The sequence below is a fragment of the Canis lupus genome, chromosome 35, assembly GCF_003254725.2.
Source record: "Canis lupus dingo isolate Sandy chromosome 35, ASM325472v2, whole genome shotgun sequence".
Taxonomy (NCBI): Eukaryota; Metazoa; Chordata; class Mammalia; order Carnivora; family Canidae; genus Canis; species Canis lupus.
The window spans coordinates 3373482-3395160 of record NC_064277.1 but is presented as its reverse complement, the minus strand read 5'-3'; the positions used below and the strand labels follow the sequence as shown (position 1 = coordinate 3395160).

Sequence of the window (21679 nt, the reverse complement as noted above, 5' to 3'; positions counted from 1 at the left end):
TCATGTTGAAGACAGAACTGCAAACACAAATGCAACGGGTTTGCCTACAGACATCACAGTGGAGGCATTTATACCACTTCTGCCTATCTTGGCACGATTATGAGATCCTTAGACAGACTTTGTGGTCAAGTTTTACAAAGATGTTACAAAATGTTACAGCAGATGGGCTCTGCAGTTGTTTGAAGAGGGAATCTGGATTGTGCAATAATGCTTTTGGATGAAGATGAAATTAGAAGCTAGAAATCACATACTGAGGTAGCTAAGGAGGCATCAGAAAGCAAGAGGCACAAGCAGCACAGGCAGGAGTTGGCCCTGTAATAAATGCAGCTGGACTGTCCTTGTGGGGGAGTCGTCATCACTGAAGTGTTTCATCCTATGGATTTTGAGGATGGCCCACTGGTGCTAATCAAGGTCAGAGAAAACCTTGGAGGAGAATGTTCAAAGCTTGGGCAAATCAGGAAGCGCCTTCTCTTTGACAGACACCCAGATGTCTTGAGGAAGCTATCTGTGCACTCAAACCTTCGATGGAAGGTGGCATGGTGGCCATCGAATCCCTGTCTCAACATGGCCTGGGACTAAGATGGCCAGGATGAGAAGACCCCAGGAAGAAAGAAGGAATGGCTGAGAAGGGAAATCTTTCTACAGTGTCCCAAGGCCAATGGACGTGGTCAGTGTTCAACTTCCATCTTGGCTCCAAAAGTCGAGCCTTTCTCGGGTAAGGCATTTCCTGAGCACCCGAGCACATCCAGGATGAAAGCTCAAGAAGCTACAACTAACATGACATGCGAAGAATCTACACGTGGAAAGATATTTGAAGAATGAGGAAATGGGGGAGATTTTGAAGATGCTTCTGAAAAAGATGCTAAAGACATGGTCCCAAAAGAGTCTGAAGAAGGCAGGTCCAAAAGTCTGATGAGAACAGTCTCAAAGGAGCCTCAAAAAAAGACCCTGAAGGGAATGGCTTTCAAAATAGTCCAAAGGTGACCCTGAAAAGGAATCTGAAGATGAAGATGCCCTAGAAAGAGAATCTGAAGATTGCTGTGAAGAGGAGTTTGAGGAGGGCTCCAAAAAAAACCCCAACCCAAACCAAAACAAACAAACAAAAAACTAGAAGAAAACAGTGTTGAAAAAAAAGAGTTAGGAAGGAACACCCTGAAGGCTGAGCATCCAGGGATGGTGGCTCTGAGGGAGTGCTTGGTGGGGAAGGCTGTGGAGATTCAGAGGAAGAGGAAGGAGATGCACACGGAGACGTGTGTGACGGTGCACCAGCGGGAAAATGGGAGGAAGGGAAGGTGGATGGGAAAGGGTTTAGAGGTGCTGAGGAAGAGAAGGAGGCAGCAAAGCAGGGGACAGGGTGCTCAAGGATGAGGGAGCCAGCATGAGGGAGTGTCATGAGGAGCCGGGGGGCAGCTGAGTGGCCAGCCCGACGAGGGGATGGTGGGTGGCACCAGGGACGCTAAGGAAGGAGGGCCCCTGCGCCCAGGAAGGGGCTCCATCCTCGGAAGTGATGACGATAAGGAGGAGAAGCACATTTAATCTCTTAAACCTGCTTTTAGGGAGACCCTTCCGCTACCCATGCCTCTGCCCCAGGGTAATTACTAGTAGAGCCACTCAAACACATGTGCAGGGAGGGGAAGCCATGGGAGCGACGCTGGGAGACTTTCCTGGTAAGCCTCCCCCCCACCCGATGATTTTACATGCACGTTAACCAGCTGTTCACTGAAAACTTCACAGCCATCATGCATGCAAGTAAAAAAAAGAAAGAGAGAGAGAGATGGAAGAAATAAAGTCCAAACACGGCACTAAAGCACTTAGCTAGGAAAGATTAAACCTTTCTATGAAAAACCAGAAATTCCCAAGTTGAGTTATGAAATAAGGCAAAAGAAAAAAAAAACTATGCCACGCCAGGAGAGCTGTTTGAAAACAAGATTACCCACGAAGGTTGAACACAGGGAGATGGAAAGACATCAGAGGAGCCAAGCGAGCCTGGTGAATGATACTGTCAGTCGGGGGAGGATCGGTGTAAGCAGCGACGGCTGACAGGCTGGGTCTGGGGGTGGGACGCTCGGTCCCACCTGACATCAAACGTATCCAGTTCGCTTTGTTGTAATTTCGTTTTATTACAGGGTCATCTCCTCTTTGCCGGTGCCTGCAGCTCCCGCGACGCGGACGCGGCACGAAGGGTCACTGCCCGAAGTACCAAGGAGGCGAGCAGTCGATGGGCTCCTCCTCCCAGATGGTTCTCAGCCTCTGCGCCCAGGATGTCACCATGGCCTTCCTTTCTTCCTCAGAAGCGATCTCAGGGGCAAAACTGATCTGCGGGGCGAGGACTTTAAATCCACAGAAGTGCAGCGCCCCATGCTGTGGCCACAAAGACAGCAGAGAACCGATCAGAAGCCGCATCCTTTACATGTTGTTCAGTTAGAGGATTAAAAGGGGGGAAAATGGCCCGGAAATAAGCCTTCCAAAAATAAGAGCACAACTTGACTGCTGCTACTAGGTAACCGAAAACAACTGAACTGCCCTATAACCTCATGACGTGGGCCCTTACGAGTGAGACATGGAACTCTGGGCAGCTGGAAATTTCAGATCCTGAGATTAATCTGTAATCTTTGCATCTGACTCAGGCAGTACTCCTTATGGTTTTGAATGCTTAGGTGAATCATGGTACATTCATACGATGGATTATTCTGGAATGCTATGACATTATTCTAGCTATTGTGTCCATGTATGGTGTTTTGAGATGTGTTGACTAAATATAATAAGAAAAATGAAGCAGTGTTTGTGGTATACCATTTATGTAAAAACATACACATGATAACCCTAAAAATAAAATACAGGCATATAAAAATATGTATGGGCCAGGAAGAAATACATCCAATTATTAAAAGTCATTATTTTTAAGGGAGGAATTAAGAGGACTTTCCGTTTTTATATTTTATGGCCTCACTCTTTTTTAATAATATGTACTTCTGAAAAATGAAAAAAAAAATACGAAGCTGTTTTAAAAACAAGAATTTAAGCGTGGCTAACAAGCCCTAAGAGACTAGCTGAGCTGTGGAGACGGAGGTCGAGGCCTGTAAGTTGCCACTGTCTTCAGCGGAGCGTCCCTGAATGGGATCACCATCCCGTCTCCTTTCAAAGAAGACAATGTTTCTCCAGAAACCTCAATCTCCCCTCTCTGCACTCCTCCCCTTAAAACCCACAGCTTTGCCCAGGCTTGCCCTACCAGGGGGCAAGTCAGCAGGGCGAGAGGCCCACAGGTCATGATCTCCATTTTTAAAGCAGGTCACAACTGCTGAATGTGTCACCTCCTCCTCCCTGGACAAACGTGCCTTCGTGACAATCCCAGAAGAAGGGTTTACATCTCAGTTTCCAGGTGCCCAGGATGTGGCCACCTGACCGGAGCCCGCTCCTGGGCCTTCAGCAGGGGTGCCTGACCCGGGGACACCCCGGCCTGCTGGCATATGCTCTGCCCCCCACCCCCCGTCCAGGGACGGCCCAGGGAGTGCAGAGGCAGGATGCTATCCCCCCGAGAGCAGGCCCCGAGCCCCGAGTCCCGGGAGCCCGGAGAGGGGTGTGGGCCCTGGGGACGGGCACAGCCTCCAGGGGGTGGTGGGCGTGAGGCCATCGGAACGCTGGCCCTGGGGGCCTCCTGCCAGGGCACTGCCAGGGGATGCGGACGGCCTCCCTGTGCTCAGTGCACACGTGGGGTGACTCGGGGTGACTCGATTTGCTGCAGGGCAGATGTCAGCTAAGCAGGTTCGGCTGAGCTTCCACCCAGGAGATTCAAAGGCTGTCACTGTAATAAATACAAGTTTTCCCTGTTGGCCGACTTCTTTGGTGCTAAGGAAGAAATTTAAAAGGGCAAAATGTTCTAACTGCTTCTGCTCGGTGTGGGGGGAGTCACAATGGTCTCAGTTTCAGGCTTGTTTTGGACCCGGGGAGCGGCAGGGGCCCAGAGGGGCGGGAGGAGCGCAGGTACCTGGAGAGGCCACAGGAAGTACCGAAAGTCCCCGCTGACGCCGCTCCTGGAGTACATCTCGGCTGTGCCCCCCGTGGTTAAGGAGACAAGGGCCAGTTTATCCTGCGGAGGAGAGAGCAGACGCGTTTGCGCGGCCTCCGGGGGAGACGAACAGACGGGACACCGGCACGAAGGTGCAGCACGCCCAGGACGGAGGTCCGAGGTCAGTTCCCTCGGGAGCGACAGGCGGTGACCCGCTCGAGCCCAGCTACAGGTGGCGGCCACCCCCCGCGGCCACAGGGGACGGACCGGAGCAAGCGGACCCAGGGCTCTGATGCGCCCCGGCCTGGAGCACGGCGGGCTGGTGATGCCCGGTGTGGACAGGTGGGACCCAGGTGGGGCCCAGGTGCTGGCTGCGGGGGCTGCTGTGAGGCTGAGCGAGGCCCTGGCACCCAGGACCACTCCCTCGGTGGTGGCATGACTTCACCATCCACGACGGACCTTGTGACCCTATAGTTTCCTTACGTGCACTTATCTTCTGAGGCTTTCCGAATTTAAAATGTTGTTTATTTTAGTAAGAAATGATCTGAGTAAGAAATCCATAGCTACTGTGCACTGCGCACCCCCCGGGTTCCGTGCAATCCTCGCCCTGCAACACGAGGGTCACATTATCCTGAAGCCGAGAGGCGAGGAGGCAGCCGGCGGCTCAGTTCCGCGTCACGGAGCAGATGTCCTCTCCCGTGGGGCCCGCCGTGGCCCTCCCGCGGCACCGGGCCAGGCCTTCCTCGGCCAGGTGGGTGACTAGTTGTGGATGCATCTATATTCCTCGCTAGACAAAAGCCCCGTGACCTTAGAAACCACACTTTTCTTGCCCAAGTACACCATAGTTGGTGTTCAATCGGTATTCTGTTTACAAATAAGCAAACTAGAAACATGACCTGATGGGATGCCCTCCCCACCCCCCAGTACACAGTGATCCGTACCTTGAGGAAACCGGAATCGTAGAATCCTGGGATGTCAAAGGCGAACCCCTGGCACAGCACCCTGTCCATCCAGCCCTTCAGGATCGCCGGCATGCTGAACCAGTAGAGCGGGAACTGGGGACACATACCAAGGAGAAACAGGTGCTGCGGGCTGCTCAGGTTTCAATCCCACCATTGAATCCTTCCGGGTGGCTGGGCAGGTGAGGACAAGCGGGGGGCAGCACAGGACTGGGCATTTCCTCCCTTTCACCCCGAGACAGGCAGTGTGGTGGGGCCTGGGCGGGCAGCGCGGACAATGGTCCTGGGCGCCGTTCCGGGTGGCTCTGTGTCCCCCGTCTGACAGCCCCTCGGGCTGGTCCTGGAGCGGGTGGGAGGCCCTAGGACATTGGCCTAGCCGGGGACGTTGGCTCTGTGGCTACAGTGCCTGGGACGGATCCGATCAAGGGGCGCAAGAGGAAGGGCGCAGCAGAGTCTGCCCTCTCCGTGCCCGGGGTACCTGCCGTCTGGAGTCAGCCTGAGGGAAGTTCTGAGAAGCTCCGGATTTCTGACACAGACCAAGGCCTTACCCTTGGATTCCATACCCCAGCAGTACGATCTACCTAACGCCCACCCTGGTCCCCATAGAAGCCCTAACACTACGTCCCGAATCATCCTGAATGACGGGAGACAAACACATAATAACCCGTGACGAGCAGAAGGAAGCCCGTGTTTCAGGTGCTTTTGCTATAAACCTAACACAGGACTTGGCAGGGACGTTCAGGTGACACAGCCCGCTGCTGTGTGATGCTGGCGAATCACTCAACCGCTCTGTGCCTCCTTTTCCTGGTCTGCAGATAGGGCTTCGTACCAGCTACTAGGTGACGGCATCGTGGGGAGGATTTAAGGCCGCGATGCAGAGCTTGGGAGCAAGTGGATGCGTGGCCGGGGAAGGGGACCAGTCACTGAGCAGCGCTGACCAGTGACACTTTCCTTGCTGTTGTGCGGGAGGAACAATAGACGGACCATGCAGGCGCTCTGGGCAAAGCATCAGGAGAAGCGGAAAAAGCAGAGGAAAAAGCTGTGAAATGGAGCAGGGAGAAGAAAGGCCACTTCGAAAGAACAGGCCTCGGCTGCCGGCGCTGCCAGCGCGAGTGGGCGCCCCGTGGCCCGACCGGGAGGGGCGAGGACCGGCGGCCGAGGATGGCTCTGCGGGGCCGGGGCAGCCTCCGGGGCAGCGGCGCACCGCATGCGGCCACGTGGGAACCAGCTGGGGAACCGGCTGCCCCCGCCGCATCGGCAGCTCCGGGCCCGGACCCGAGAGGCCCAAGGGACCCGAGAGGCCCGAGAGGCCCGGCGCCAGCGACGGTGGAGAGGCAGCGGCAGCAGAGGCGGCGAGGCGCTCCCTCCTCCCGGCCCGGAGCCTCAGGTTACGAAGGGTCCGCGGACTTTGCCTCTGGCCACGTGGGTCCCCCCGCAAACTGGTCACGCGCTCGCCCCCCGGCACGTGGTGGTCCTGGTCCCTCACCCATGCCCTGCCCTTACGCAGCGCTGGAAACACACGATCTGGACCAATCGGACCCACCCCCGGGGCTCCGGATGCGGAGACTGCAGGCCCTGGGGTCAGCGGGCGAGGACAGAGGCGGCATGCGGCAGCGGCGGGTGACAAGCAGACGGGGAGCGCAGGGCTGACCGAGCCTCGGTTCCAAGGCCCCTGAAGCCCAGCTGGTCGTCCTCAGGTCCCAGGAGACCCAGGTGCCCATGGCCCTTAGAATAAATTCCTTTCTCCTAGTCGACTCGGATTTCTGTCCACCCGACACCTTCCAAAACGCACGTGTTTATTCTGCTGCCAGGCTCAGGGCTGGCTCGTGGGCACACGCGGGTCTGGCTGTGCGGGGAGCAGCCTGCAGGAGCTAGGGCCCAGGGAAGCAGTCCTGGCCTGTGGCGATTTGTGAATGACGCACAGAAGGTGGGCTGCTGAGGCAACCAGGGCCAGGAAGGACACAAAAGAAGACTTTATCTTCATGATCAGGATATTTAGGGCACGACTTGCATTTGGCCCGAATTACCTGCATAAATGCTCGTGTGGACAAACCTGGTTTTCATGCAGCCTCTGCCTGTGTAGGGTGGGGATCAGACGGGAATGAAGGCAGTTCCACTTGCCTGATGCAGAGGTTTGTGGACTTCGGGGATAAAGGGGAATTTCCCACTATTTACCCGGGTGTCGGGATTTTTATTTTATTTTTTAAAGATTTTATTTATTTATTCATGAGAGACACCGAGAGAGAAGCAGAGACACAGGCAGAGGGAGAAGCAGGCTCCATGCAGGGAGCCCGATGCAGGACTCGATCCCAGGACCCTGGGGTCACGCCCTGGGCTGAAGGCGGCGCTAAACCACTGAGCCACCTGGGCTGCCCGGTGTCAGGATTTTGAATGAACAATACTGGCCACGTGGATCTCTTTACCCAACTAGACATAAATAAGTGTGCAAATGTGCTAACAATATTAATACCATTTCTAGAAGTGTGAAACTCAGTCATTGAAAAGAGCTTGTACAAAGAATGAATCTAATTCATTATAATAATCAGGGGAAAACAAACCTGAAATATCACTAGATCAGCCTCCTGAACCTTTTTCTGTTCATCGGTTATGTCACTGGCCAGAGACCTCTTCTTAAAGGCTTCATATGCTTCCATCCCGTAATTGAAGAGTTCGGGATTAGAGAGAGCACCTGGAGAAGAACAGGCCAAATGTTCTCGCTCTCACAGACGCCCCCACAGCCCGTCCTGGCCGATCCCACTGGCATCGCCGTTACCTGGACTCCCCAAAGCAAGTTGCCAGATAGTCACTGAGAGCCCACCAGGTGTAGGGCTTTGGGGTCAGGCTATGGGAATCAAGAGGGGAAGCTACTGTCCTTACCTTCAAGGGACTCAACATCCAATAAGAGTAGATAAATACCCAAGTGATTAACATAAGAAACAAGAGTTAGCAAGCCCAGTCTGACGTTATGGCCAGATAAGCCTCCCAGCTTACAATCACGCATGTGGCCTGACTCAGGACAGCAGTGGCTGGCTCTGCTTGGTTGGGTTAGCGAAGAGCTTTGTAAACCAGGCTTTGAAGATGGAGCAGGAGTTTACCAGGCAGCCTGGAGCCCCGGGGGGGAAGAGACAGGACGTTCTGGGCCTTAGACACAGAGAAGGCAGGGTGTCCGACAACCCAGCTAGCCCAGGAAAGGGCCACCAGAGGCACCCCTGGGGAAGCGGGTGAGGGGCCAGAAGGGCTGCAGGTGATGAGGGCAGAGATGCGCCAGGTCTTGTTAGCCTCATTAAGGAGCATGAACTTTTCCTGCATGTGAAGAGCCAGATGGCTCATGCAGGGAAAGTAAATAAATGCTCTGAATTGAGTTTGGACGAGCTCACTGTAGCAGCAGTGATTCAAGAGCAAGTTTGGTGGGGGGCGGACACAGGCGGTAGCGGTGGGCCGTGGGAGGACGGGTCTCGGCTAGAGCCTACAGCACTGCCCACGGCAGCTAGAACGAAAGAGATTTCGAGCTACGCCTTCAGTTGGGATCTAGTCAACCAGAAGGATTCATCAAAGGCATTAATCAGCATTAATTCGGGCTTACCGTTCGCACGAGGACCTCCTACCTATCAGGTGCTGTGCTCCACACACATTGCCTTTTCTATCTTTCCAGTCACCGGTAAGTGGAATTCCCAGTCTACCAAAGAGGAAACCGAGACTTGAGAGAGAGGCTGGTGGCTAGCTCAATGCCACCGAGGTCTCAGTGGCAGCAGGACGAGGTGGGACAATGAGGCCCGTGTGAAGCACTCCGCCACACGGGGTCTGGAGAGGAGCAGACAAAGCCCCAACCGTGTGGAGGAGAACCAAGAGAACGGAATCCATGGTCTTTCAATAGACTCATAATTTAGAAATATGTCCGTGTTCTTTGCTTCTTTTTTCATCTGCCTGTGTTTGATTTTCATTCAAAGAGCATCTACTGATTCTGTCCTCAGTATAAGGTTCTGTATTGACAGGAAACCCCAAGAGGGTAACTGCTGTAGGCAAGAGGTCATGTTCTCTCAGGCAGGTTCCAGGTGGGGTTTTAGCTACTCACAACACGTGGAACCTACAGCAGAGCCTGGGGGTGGTTCTGGTAATGGTAAATAGAGATGATAAAATGTGCGTAGGCCAACTGTATTCTAGGTAAATTTAAAAAGTAAATCTCAAAGTAAAGGTATCCAAGTATCAGAGGAAAATAAGAATATTTTTATAAGTGTGGGTTTGGGGTGGCCTTTCTAAGCAAGACAACGAAACCCAGAGCCATAAAAGAAAGACTGGCACATGGCTTGAGATAAAAGTTGGGAACAACGTAAATACAAAGCAACAGGGGAACTGGCAAGTAAGTCATATTACGTATGATGGAGCGCTGTGCAATCATTAAAAAGACTTCCAAGGCTCTAAGTGAATAAGGCAAGTCCCATGACGTGGCACCATTTACGTCTGTACCTGTAGAGTTTTGAAACTATAATTTACATGGATATTTGATGTAAGATCCATGGTAATCTACACCAAAAGGTTAAATTAATTTGTCTCTTTGGACAGTGTAGGACGATGGAGTACAGGTGAAAAGGGGCTTGTACTGCTTACCCTACGTTCACCTTGTTCGCTGTATTTTAAAATATTTTTTACAGTAAGTTTGTATTACTTTAACCACTTAAAAACCAGTGGCTCCTTAACATAATAGTCTGTTTTCCTAGTCCTTGCTCTGTTGTTCTTTTTTTTTTTTTTAAGATTTTATTTATTTATTCACAGAGACGCAGAGAGAGAGAGAGAGAGAGAGAGGCAGAGACACAGGCAGAGGGAGAAGCAGGCTCCATGGAGGGAGCCCGACATGGGATTCGAGCCAGGATCTCCAGGATCACGCCCTGGGCTGCAGGCAGCACTAAACCGCTGCGCCACCGGGGCTGCCCTCTGTTGTTCATTAAGTGAAAATTGTTGATTGATTTATTAAAACAAAAGAAAGACACGAAGACATGGGATGTTAAGCTATTACTATCAATACTAAATATTAAATCTTCAGATAGCATTACTACAATTGCAAACAGAAGGAAATTAAAGGTACTAAATACTGGAAAAGCTGAGGCGAAATTGTCATTATTTGCAGATGATTTGGCTGCATTATCAGGAAAGCCCCAGAGAATCAGCTGAAATCTACTACGAACGGTGAGGAAATTAGTCATGGCTGGATACACACACATGCGCGAGCGCGCACACACACACACACATATGCACACAGGCAAACAGTAATCCTCTTGACTTAGAGAAACAAAACCAATTAACAAAAATCATGCAAGATCTGCATGAAGAAAACTTGTAAAGAGAGCTGCAGGGTTGTAAAAGAAGATGTGAGCAAATGAAAAGCCATACTATTCTCCTGGATAAGATCACTATAATAAAAATTCATCTGTAAATTTAATGGAATCTCAATAAAAATATCATCTGGTTACTTTTTGAATCTGGGAAGTTAATTCAAAAGATTTTATAGAAAAGTAAAGTAAAACTAGCTAGAAAAAATAGAAAATAAGGCAAACTAGGTGACCTAGTTCTATCAGATATTGTAGCATTTACCAAAATAATTAGAGCCACGTGGTACTGAATCCATGAGCCAATAGGAAAAACAACAACAACAACAACAAAATACAAAGTATAGGACAGGATCAAATGTACCTGAGAATTTAAATCACAATGAAGGTGGCATTTTAAATGAGAAGCTGGATCATATAATAAATGGTGACGAGACAACTCAGTAGATGCTTAGAAAAAATACTGGAATCATACCTCACATCATATACCAAAATAAACTTTAAGTAGACAAAATATTTTTTAAAATATTTTGAAATTTGTCATATTGAATATGTCAAAAACTAGGCAAAACTATCAATACTTTGAAATTTGTCATATTTGAAATAGGTCAAATACTAGGCAAAACTATCAAATTAAAAAAATCTTAGAATGTAGATAAGCGTGACACAAAATCTAGAAGTCATGGAAGAAAAAGACTGATCAAAAGCCAACTAGGTAAATAAAATCCTGCATGGAAAAAAAAACAAACAAACACCATAAGCAAAGTCAAAATAAAAGAAAACATAAATTTGGTAAAAATGTATTCACAATTCATACCCCACACTAGAAACTAACTTTTTAATATAGAAAGAGCTCTTTAAAACCAGTAAGAGATAGAGAAGAATAAACAAGGGATATACACAGACAATTCCCAGGAAAGAAAATATTAAATATTTTATTAAAATACTAATATAAATATTTATAAGTATAATACAAAATATTAATATAAATGAAAAGCTAAAAGCATTTAGCTTTTCCAAAAGAATACTTAAGAAAATGCCTTCAAAACATCATGTAAAAAATCCAGTCAAGAAACGGGCAGAAGACATGAACAGACATTTCTCCAACAACATCCAGGCGGCCAACAGACACATGAGAAAATGCTCCACATCACTGGGCATCAGGGAAATACAAATCAAAACCACAATGAGATCCCACCTCACACCAGGGAGAATGGCTAAAGTTAACAAGACAGGAAATAACAGACATTGGAAGAGAAAGGGGAACCCTCTCACCCTGTTGCTGGGAATGCAAGCTGGTGCAGCCACTCTGGAGAACAGTGTGGAGGTTCCTCAAAGAGTTAAAAATAGAGCTGCCCTACGTCCCAGCAATTGTGCAAGTGGTTATTTACCCCAAAGATACAGATATAATGATCCAAAGGGGCACCTGCACCCCAATGTTTATAGCAGCAATGTCCACAATACCCAAACTATTGCAAGAGCCCAGATGTCCATCAACAGATGACTGGATAAAGAAGATGTGGTGTAAGGAATATTACCCAGACATCAAAAAGAATGAAATCTTGCCATTTGCAACAATGCGGATGGAGCTAGAGAGTATTATGCTGAGTGAAAGAAGTCAGTCAGAGAAAGATACCATATGATAGCACTATGTAGAATTTAAGAAACAAAACAGATGAACATAAGGGAAGGGAAGGAAAAATAAAATAAGGTAAAAACAGAGAAGGAAACAAACCAGAAGAAGGAAACAGACTGAGGGTCGCTGGAGGGGAGGTAGGTGGGGGATGGGGTACCTGGGTGATGGGCATGAAGGAGGGCACGTGATGTAATGAGCACTGGGTGTTGTATGCAATCGATGGATCACTAAACTCTACCTCCGAAACTAGTAATCAAAAAAAAGAAAAAAAACCCAAAAAACCCCATTATGTCGTATACCTTAAATATATATAACTTTTGTCAATTATGTCTCAATGCAGCTGGAAAACAAAGAAAATGCGTCTTACATAAACACAAAGGCAGTATAGCTCTCTTACAATAAGAGGAAGGCAAATCAAAACTATCCTGGGAGACCAGTTTTCACTTGACAGTCTGGCAATGATCAAAAATCGGTAATGCAGAGGAAATGAGCACTTGCGAACATCGCTGGTGCCAAGTGTAAACTGGCACATTTACCATTTGATATTATCTATGAAAATCAAGAATGCACCTTCCCTCTGGCAGCAATTCCACCTCTAGGTGACATCTGTATACGTAGGAAAATGTGTGTGGCTATGATTCTTCCTTGCGGCGCTGTTTGTGACAGCAAAGATCAGGAATGCCCTGGAATGTCCGTCAGTAGGGGCCACCTCACCTAGGACACTTCCACAAAATGAATACTCTGATAGTAAAAACGGCTGCAATGTGCAAAACAACCTGTAAAGCCTGCTACCACTCTGAACAAACAAAGGGGACAGACGATGGATGGATATGCCCACAAACTGCTTTGCACAGCACAGATGTCTCTGGAGGAACAGAGACAAGTGAGCACCCTGGTGACCTGGGGGGCAGACACTGGGTGGCTGGGGACAGGGATGCGAAAAAGACTTGCCACGTGGACTCGTTCTGCTTCAGAACTGGGTACTATGCACCATGGTTAGTTTTTTCAAAACATTTTTTTCCATGAAACACCTAGAAAGAAGAAAGTTAAAAAAACAAAAACTGTTCACCCCGTGACTCACCTATGACATCTTTCCTCGTGGCCCTCGGCTCAAAGTCCATGGCATACAGATCGGAAACGGTGATGGCGCAGCCCTGCCTGCTGAGCTCATCCACCGCCACTTTCTTCAAGGATCCATTGAAAGACTTGGGTTCTTGGTGTGCATAGACAATGAGGACTTTTTTGCCTGAATCAGAAAAGAAATGACTCTCTTAAAGAACAATTCCTCTTTGTCAAAATTCCACGAAGACTAAGGTAACAATGAAACATGTAGGCGCATCATAGGCTCAAGCTGAGAAACACCAACCTCTTTTATGGGTGATAGTTTTTAAAATAATGAATGTTTTCTAAAATCCAATTATAGCTCACCATCGCCTGGGTTTACTAATATACAAACATAAAATGAGTCAAATTATGATTCCTCAAAAATAACACCACGAATTTCCTTAAAAGCCCAAGCTATTGTGGGTCTTCCCCATCAGAGGTTTTTGCTCTGTGGACGAACACCAAAATTGAAAGTCACCACAACTAATCTCTCCTGCTAACCCTACTTCAGCAGGCACCAGCTACGGATACACAGCTCTGCTTCCTCCTCCAGGCCCACTGAGATGGAACACCTCAACAACGTAGGGAAAACAGACCCTAATCCCAGGGGGAGGCAGGGCCCAGATGGAGCCCTGCTTTGGGTGGCAAGGCTGATGACAGAGATTCTAAGAACAGTCCGGTCTTACGGGTCCTGGCTGTGTCATGAACACCAACAGCCTGTGAAGCAGGATTTCCCTTGCTCGGGTGAGATTACGTACTGACTGATTTCTCCCGGGAGGCGGCGTTGGTTTCTGTTCACATTTGCCCTTGGTAATGTCGAAGGCTAAAACGCTTGAACTCTTGATTTATTTTTTATTTTTTTTAATTTTTATTTATTTATGATAGTCACACAGAGAGAAAGAGAGAGAGGCAGAGACACAGGCAGAGGGAGAAGCAGGCTCCATGCACGGAGCCCGACGTGGGATTCGATCCCGGGTCTCCAGGATCGCGCCCTGGGCCAAAGGCAGGCGCCAAACCGCTGCGCCACCCAGGGATCCCTTGAACTCTTGATTTAAAATTTTTCATTATAGGTCCATGGGGGGAAATACAAATGGTACTTTGAAGCATACAGTTTTGGGCACTCACATGGGTGTAAAGGTTGGATTCTATGGGTTAGGTTAATGGTTAACATTTTCATTTTAACTCCTCAGACTCATCCGTTACACAGGAACTCTACCGACGGATATAAATGAAACATCTCCATCGATGGTTCTCAATGGGGGCTGTGTTGCCTGTCTGGGGGGACGGTCCCCAACGTCTGGAGACACTCTGGGTTTTCACAACTAGGAAGAGGGTGCTCCTGGCATCCAGCAGACAGATACCAGACGTGCTACTGAACATCCTACAATGCACAAGATGGCACCACCAAAGGATTACTGGCCCAAGATGTCAGTAGTGCTGAGGTTAAGAAACCCTAATCTACACCACACTGTGTCAAACAAGGTGCATTTTTACATTCTGAAATGAAAGAATTTTTATGTCATGGATTGTTGAAAGAAAAAAAAGGTGCAGAATGGAGTGTGTGTGTGTGAGTGTGTGTGTGTGTGTGGTGTTTAGCAGGGAAAAAATTAAAAATTGAGTCATACTGAATTTTAAAACCATGGTTGGGAACCCTGGGTGGCACAGCGGTTTAGCGCCTGCCTTTGGCCCCGGGGCGCGGTCCTGGAGACCCGGGATCGAATCCCATGTCGGGCTCCCAGTGCATGGAGTCTGCTTCTCCCTCTGCCTGTGTCTCTGCCTCTCTCTCTCTCTCTCTCTCTCTCTGTGTGTGTGACTATCATAAATAAATAAAAATTTAAAAAAATTAAAAAAAAATTTAAAAAAAATAAAACCATGGTTACTCCTGGGGTTCATTCGCTCAATAAACATTTACCGAGCATGACTATAGTCTGGGTATCGTTCCAGGGACCAGAGGCAGAGCAAAAACAAGAGGAGCGTGGCCGTCACTTTTGGGGAACTTATATTCTGATGGGGTTGAAATGGACAATAAAATGACTAAGAAAATATAAAACAAGGTAACTCCAAACAGCGTTTCCTATTAAAAACAAAACAAGTTTTATACATTTCGGTGTTGTCTGGATTTTTATTACATACTTAATTTCTAATTAAAATTTTTACTTAGAAAAGTTTATCTCCCTGCACAGCTAATAGTCACCTGCCATGTCCTAAGAAGACGGATTCCCCGCCTCTGACTACTACCAAAGGGAGGGTCTGCTGTTGCTCCTGGGCACAGAAGGATCGAGCGTGGCGAGCTGCAGGCTTTCAACGTGGTCGATCACCTCGGCGACCCCAACAATCTGGAAGAGAAAACAAACACCTGAACACTTGAGGGAAGCGTGGAGATGTGGTGCGGTCAACGTACCAACGCCAGGCCTCAAGAAGGACAGGCCGACGTGTTTGAAAAAAAGCTTTCTCAAGAGGGACAAGGAACCACCTGGAGACTTTAAGTCTCAGAGGACAAATCACACAAGGTGCCAAAACCAAGACTTTTTTTTTTTTTTTTGAGAGGACTAGAACCTTCCATGAAGGCAGCCAAAATGAAGGGGTTCTAGAAAATGAGATATGATAAGAAGCAGGAAGATGCCTCTGTGCCCTTCCTCCCTCTCCCACATTCCCCCTCCCCCAAATAATCAACACAGCTGAACAAAGGGCAGGAGCATTGGCAAAAACTCGTAGTTACCATGTCTCCTGCAGTGTGCACAGTCCCAGGATGACTGCGAGAGCGAGACAGGTGGGCGTACATACGGCGGCGTGCAGAGTTAGGCCCTGGGGGGGACCCCTGGGTGGCTCAGCGGTTTAGCGCCGCCTTCAGCCCAGGGCCTGATCCTGGAGACCCGGGATCGAGTCCCACGTCGGGCTCCCTGCATGGAGCCTGCTTCTCCCTCTGCCTGTGTCTTGGCCTCTCTCTCTATGTCTCTCATGAATAAATAAATAAAATCTTAAAAAAAAAAAAAAGGCCCTGGAAAAACGTGAATTCTCTCGAAAGGCCCTCAAGGCCAAGAGAGGCCTGGCTCCCCCCTCCTGGCTCATCAACGCCAGGAGACACTCCCGCTGCCTGTGCCAGGAAGGGCACCCCCAGAGCCCGTGGCGGTGGAGGTGCTGCACCCCGCTGTGCCAGGCCGCTTCTTTCTCAGAGACAAAGGCCAAGGGAGATGGGGCTCCTCATGGCCAGGTTGGGGTCCGGCCCAGGCTCAGCAGCTGCCGCCAGCCCAGGCCCGCAGGGAGGCGGCCAACAGATGGGCAGTGCCAGAACGCCGTGGCTCCTCAAAGGGGAGTTCAAATCCTTGCTCATTTGCTCAAGTGGACTCCTGCCCCAACAGTTCTGACTCCGCCTCTGGCTACCCAGCACCCCCTCTTGTTTTTTTGCCAACAGTCCCTGAATTCATTCATTCATTCATTCATTCATTCATTCATTCATTCATTCATTCATGTAGCTACAACATTTCCCGGCCTTCCACTCAGGGGTGAAGCAGCAGCCACTGTGTGGGCTCCTGGGGTGCATCCCTGGAGGGGGAGACCGGGGGTGGGAGGGCATTCCAGCCCCTGCCACTGGCCTGCATCCGAGCTGCACTGTGGAAGGTGGCTGGGGTTCAGTCACCTGGGGGTAGAGGCTCTGGACGAAGAATGGCAGAGCAGAAATATGAGAGCAACTGGATTCCTGATGCTTTCTTGGAGCCGAGATGGTTCTGAATTGGCAACCTTCAGACCTCTTGGTAGAGGAGAGCAACCTCTGAATCGGGTTTATGCAGTTGGGAGTCGACTTTCCATTCACAGCAGTGAGTGGGACACAACTCAGTCTGTGCAGTCATTCAGCTGGGTCACCGGCCGGCCGGCCAGCGACTGCACTAGGTGGGGAGGCTGAGACCCCGGGGGTAAGACCAGGGAGAAAGGAACATTCTACTCTGGCCGGGGCTGGTGGGGGTGGGGCACACAAAACCAGCAGGCAGAGAAGGCGACCAGAACCTTCTAGATAGTGATGAGTGCTAATAATGCTAAGTAATCGTGACCGTGACAAGACGACAAAGTACTTTTGCGACTAAAATGGCAGAGGTGCATTTGCTATTTTACATAGAACAGTCCAGGAAAGTATCTCCAGGAATAGGGAGGTGAAGAATGATATGGGCCTTGTTGGGCAAGGATCAGAGGTTCAGGCAGAGGGAACAGCAAGTGAGGAGCCTGAGAGACGGACTGGCCTGGAATGTTCAAGAAAGCCTGTTTGACTGGTCTGTGGTTCCGAAAGAAGAAGAAAGAACAAGAAGGAAGAAGAAGGAAGAAGAAGGAAGAAGAAGGAAGAAGAAGAAGGGTGGGGTCTGTGGGACAGGGGCAAGGATTTTATGATTTTATGCCAGTCCTAACTGCGCACAAGCAGGGGGAGCGGCAGGCAGAGAGAGAGCCATTGGAGCATCTTCAGTGGGAGAATGATAGGCTCTGATTACTTTTTAAAAGGTCACTGCAGGCTCAAGGAACACCATAACCCAAGATTCCATTTTGGTTTGCAGAAAATGCTTTAATTTTAATGCCCATGACAAGGCATGCATTCTTCTTGTAGGCCCAGGCCCCACCATTCCCTCTTGTTTTGCTTAGATCAGTTTACGTATTTACATCACACCCTTGGCCACCTGGTGTTTGAGTTTGTGACTCCCATCTTGTCCATTCTTCTATTTGTAGAGTAAGAAACGGGCCCAAGAAATGAGCGACTTGTCCAAAATCAGAAAAAAGACTCCAAACCAGGCTCTTTTACTAGATGTTTGGTGCCCTTCACTCCTGCCTCACCTTCCTTAACAGGCCCCTGCACAGCAGCAGTTTTCTTTGTTAGAAAGGAGGCACTTACCTGGCTCAATGAAAAAAGGAACCGTGTGGTGTATAAAAATTAATAAAGGGAGATCTCATTTACAATGGAGTCAGGACACCTGCAGGGAATCTGTCACCACACTTTCCCTCACAGCTTAACTCACTTCCTACACATTCATTTCACAACCCCAGGAGGAGGAAGAAAGATTTTCTTGCCCAGTTTTCAGTCAGGGACAAACCACCAGAAACCATCACCACCCTGAACTCCTGCTTTCCTCTAACGGATTCAACAGATCTTTGTTCCAAGCAGCCCTTCCCAACTTCCTCCTTTTTCTTTATAAAGTAAGGTTCTTCTCCTTTGTTCTCCAGACTGATCTATGGTTTGCCATAGTTTGCATGTTCCAAATTACAATTCCTCTGTTCTTTCTGAATAAACTCATTTTTTAAAGGTTTTATTTATTTATTCATGAGAGACACACAGAGAGAGGCAGAGACACAGGCAGAGGGAGAAGCAGGCTCCCTGTGGGGAGCGGGATGTGGGACTCGATCCCAGGACCCCGGGATCACACCCTGAGCCCAAGGCAGACGCTCAACCAGTAACCCACCCAGGCATCCCTGAATAAACTCATTTTACTGGTAAAAAAAACTGGCTCTCTTTTTTAGGTCAACAGGTTCTTAAACTACATGTACCACAGTAAATGGGCTCTGATTTTTTTGTTTTGTTTTGTTTTGCTCTGATGTTTTTTAATGTATACTATTTCATCTTAATCAGCACCTAGGGATCCCTGGGTGGCGCAGCGGTTTAGTGCCTGCCTTTGGCCCAGGGTGCGATCCTGGAGACCCGGGATCGAATCCCACGTCGGGCTCCCAGTGCATGGAGCCTGCTTCTCCCTCTGCCTATGTCTCTGCTTCTCTCTCTCTTTCTCTCTGTGACTATCATAAATAAATAAAAATTAAAAAAGAAAAAAAATCAGCACCTAGAAGCTGATTTTGAAACGTTTTCATTTGATTTCTGTGAAAGTTAAAAGGAAAGGTCATTTAGAAAGGAGTCGGAGGCCAGAAGGAGTCGGAGGCCAGCAGGAGTCGCTCTCACACGCCATCACTGGATCAACCATAAACCCAAGAGGGAGATGCACCTTGCACATAGATGCTACATTTAACTGTCCCAGCCAGGAAAGAAAGGTTTGCTCCTGCCCCAGCAACAGTCCAGCCAATGGGAGGCGGTCACAGTCAGCCAATGAGAAGCCACTATACTTGGAACTCTGGATTGACTCCAATGGACTTTTTGGTTATAACAGCCTTCCCAACCTCCCCTCTCCCAGGATTCCTCCCTTTTCTTCTGGGGATTTTCCTACGGCTTTAGCTAAGCTTCTGTCCCAGATTTCATTCCTCCGCAATTCCCAAATAAACCCATTTTTGCTCCTAACATAACTGTCACTTTTACTAAGGTTAATGTTTCCTACGCCTCTTTCCCTGTAGCCAGGCTCTGGAGCCGGCCACTCCAACAGCGAGGTACCATCTCACTAGGCATGCATGCCCATTTGTGACCACTTCTCTTCTGGGCACCTGAGTTATTTCTATTTTCCCCTCAATTATAAATAGCACTCCTAGCCGGTGTATCCTTTAATACATATTCTTTTCGTTGTTGTTGTTTTTTAAAGATTTTACTTGACAGCGCACCAGCAGGGGGAGCGGCCGGCAGAGGGAGAGGGAGAAATAGACTCCGCGGAGCAGGGAGCCCTATGGGGGACTCGATCCCAGGAATCTGCGATCATGACCCGAGCTGGAGGCAGACGCCCAACCACTGAGCCACCCAGGGGCCCCCACATCCTTTTCCTGTACTTCTTTGGCGAATATCCTCAGAAAGACAAAAGGCTGGAGATTATTTTTCTAGGCTCTGCTACCGACTGCCACGAACCCAGCACAGCCCAGGCCGGCGCCCCGCGGGCCTAGTGACGACACCCCCGTCCACACTGACCCCGGGCTGCCCTGCCTCGTCGGTAGCCCCAGGGTCCTCCCAGCACGGCGCTCCCGGGGCAGCGGGCCCGCTACCGCACCGGCCACGCGGTAGGTAAGAGCTCAGTCCAAGGCCGGGCCCAACGGGGAATGGCCCGCGGTGCGCTCGGCGGCGTCCGGGAAGGGCCGCTCCTCAACCCCGCACCCCGGCGAGCGAGGCACTCACCCCGCGGGCAGCGGCAGGACCCAGCCCGCAGCCCTGCACACCGCAGCTCCCGGAGTCCGCGCCGGGTTCCCGCCCCGCGGGGCGCCGCGCACCTTCAGCCGCCGGGCGGAGGCCGCGACTGCGCTCTGGGCGGCCGGGCCGCGTGGACCCGAGCTGCCCCCGAAGGCCCCGGAGCCCCGCCCACGTCCCGGGCCCGCCCCCGCCCGCCCCGCCCGCCCCCGCCCGCCCCCACCTAGGCTGTCCTGACCTTGCCTCGCCCCCGCCCCCGCCCCGCCCCCGCCCCCGCCTGGGCGGTCCTGACCTTGCCGCGCCCCGCGTCCCTGCGCCCTACGCCCCGCCCCCCGCCTGGGCGGTCCTGATCTTGCCCCGCCCCGCGTCCTGGCGCCCTGCGCCCTGCCCCGCCCTGCGCGCCGAGCCCCACCCCCTCCTGGGCGGTCCTGACCTTGCCCCGCCCCGCCCCCGCGGTCCTGACCTTGCCCTGCCCCCGCCCCCGCCCGGGCGGTCCTGACCTTGCTCCGCCCCTCCCCGGCTCGCCCCGCCCCCGCCCGGGCGGTTCTGACCTTGCTCCGCCCCTTCCCGGCTCGCCCCGCCCCCTTGCCCCGGCTCGCCCCGCCCCCGCCGGGCTGGTTCTGACCTTGCTCCGCCTCTCCCCGGCTCGCCCCGCCCCTCGCCCCGCCCCGCCCCCGCCTGGGCGGTCCTGACCTTGCTCCGCCCCTCCCCGGCTCGCCCCGCCCCTCGCCCCGCCCCCGCCTGGGCGGTCCTGACCTTGCTCCGCCCCTCCCCGGCTCGCCCCGCCCTCTCGCCCCGCCCCCGCCTGGGCGGTCCTGACCTTGCTCCGCCCCTCCCTGGCTCGCTCCGCCCCCTTGCCCGGCTCGCCCCGCCCCCGCCTGGGTGGTCCTGACCTTGCTCCGCCCCTCCCCGGCTCTCCCCGCCCTCTTGCCCCGGCTCGCCCCGCCCCTCGCCCCGCCCCCGCCTGGGCGGTCCTGACCTTGCTCCGCCCCTCCCCGGCTCGCCCCGCCCCCTTGCCGGCTCGCCCCGCCCTCTCGCCCCGCCCCCGCCTGGGCGGTCCTGACCTTGCTCCGCCTCTCCCTGGCTCGCCCCGCCCCCGCCTCACTCCGCCCCTGCCTGGGCGGGCTTGACCTTGCCCCGCCTCGCCCCTCTGGCGGGGGCACTGGACCTTGGTTGCGAGGGGGGGTGCGGGGACAGCCGTCCTGCTGGGTGCTTCTTCCCGCTTCTTCCCTTCTCCATCCCTAGGCAGGTGTCCAGGTTCCAAAATGAAGGTACTTGACACAACACAGCAGTAAAGAGGCACGAACACCCAACAGCCTGTGAAAAAACCCAATCTCGAGAGGCTCCCTGCTGTAGGATTTATGTGACATTATTGAAATGACAAAACATAGAAACGGAGAACAGATTAGTAGTTGCCAGGGCTTGGGAAGGGGGTGGCTGGGGGCCACAGGGACGGTTGGGGTGATGGGAATGTCCCGGCCTGTCTCAGCGTCAGTATCCTGGTTGTGATACCGCAGTATCCTTTGGCCGAATGTTCTCGTTGGAGGATTCTGAATAAAGGGCACAGGGGATGTCTCTGTGTTGTTTCTTTGTTTCTTTCCCTCCCTTCCTTCCTTCCTTCCTTCCTTCCTT

The 21679-nt window shown here is 51.3% G+C and overlaps 1 protein-coding gene and 1 long non-coding RNA gene across 4 annotated transcripts in view; one reads left to right on the top strand and one right to left on the bottom strand.

The window, feature by feature from the left end:
• Positions 1-1912: 1912 nt before the first annotated feature.
• NQO2 (N-ribosyldihydronicotinamide:quinone reductase 2) lies at positions 1913-20369 on the bottom strand. 3 transcript variants are annotated; one of them, XM_049106054.1, is made up of 7 exons: positions 20340-20369; positions 15221-15362; positions 13004-13168; positions 7524-7654; positions 4948-5061; positions 3986-4087; positions 1913-2361 (listed from the first exon to the last, which is right to left on the bottom strand). In XM_049106054.1, exons 2-7 carry the CDS (start codon positions 15225-15227, stop codon positions 2185-2187), a joined length of 696 nt encoding a protein of 231 aa, XP_048962011.1. In that variant the 5' UTR covers positions 15228-15362; positions 20340-20369; the 3' UTR covers positions 1913-2184. The 3 variants fall into 3 exon arrangements, with proteins under 3 accessions (XP_048962011.1, XP_025301802.1, XP_048962010.1); XM_025446017.3 differs by lacking the exon at positions 20340-20369 and adding an exon at positions 20039-20194; XM_049106053.1 differs by lacking the exon at positions 20340-20369 and adding an exon at positions 15746-15998.
• Positions 19213-21679, top strand: part of LOC112659352 (uncharacterized) — a 16736-nt gene continuing 14269 nt past the window's right edge. The window contains exon 1 of the long non-coding RNA XR_003136302.3: positions 19213-19927. This is a non-coding gene — a long non-coding RNA (uncharacterized LOC112659352). The remainder of the gene's footprint in view (positions 19928-21679) is intronic.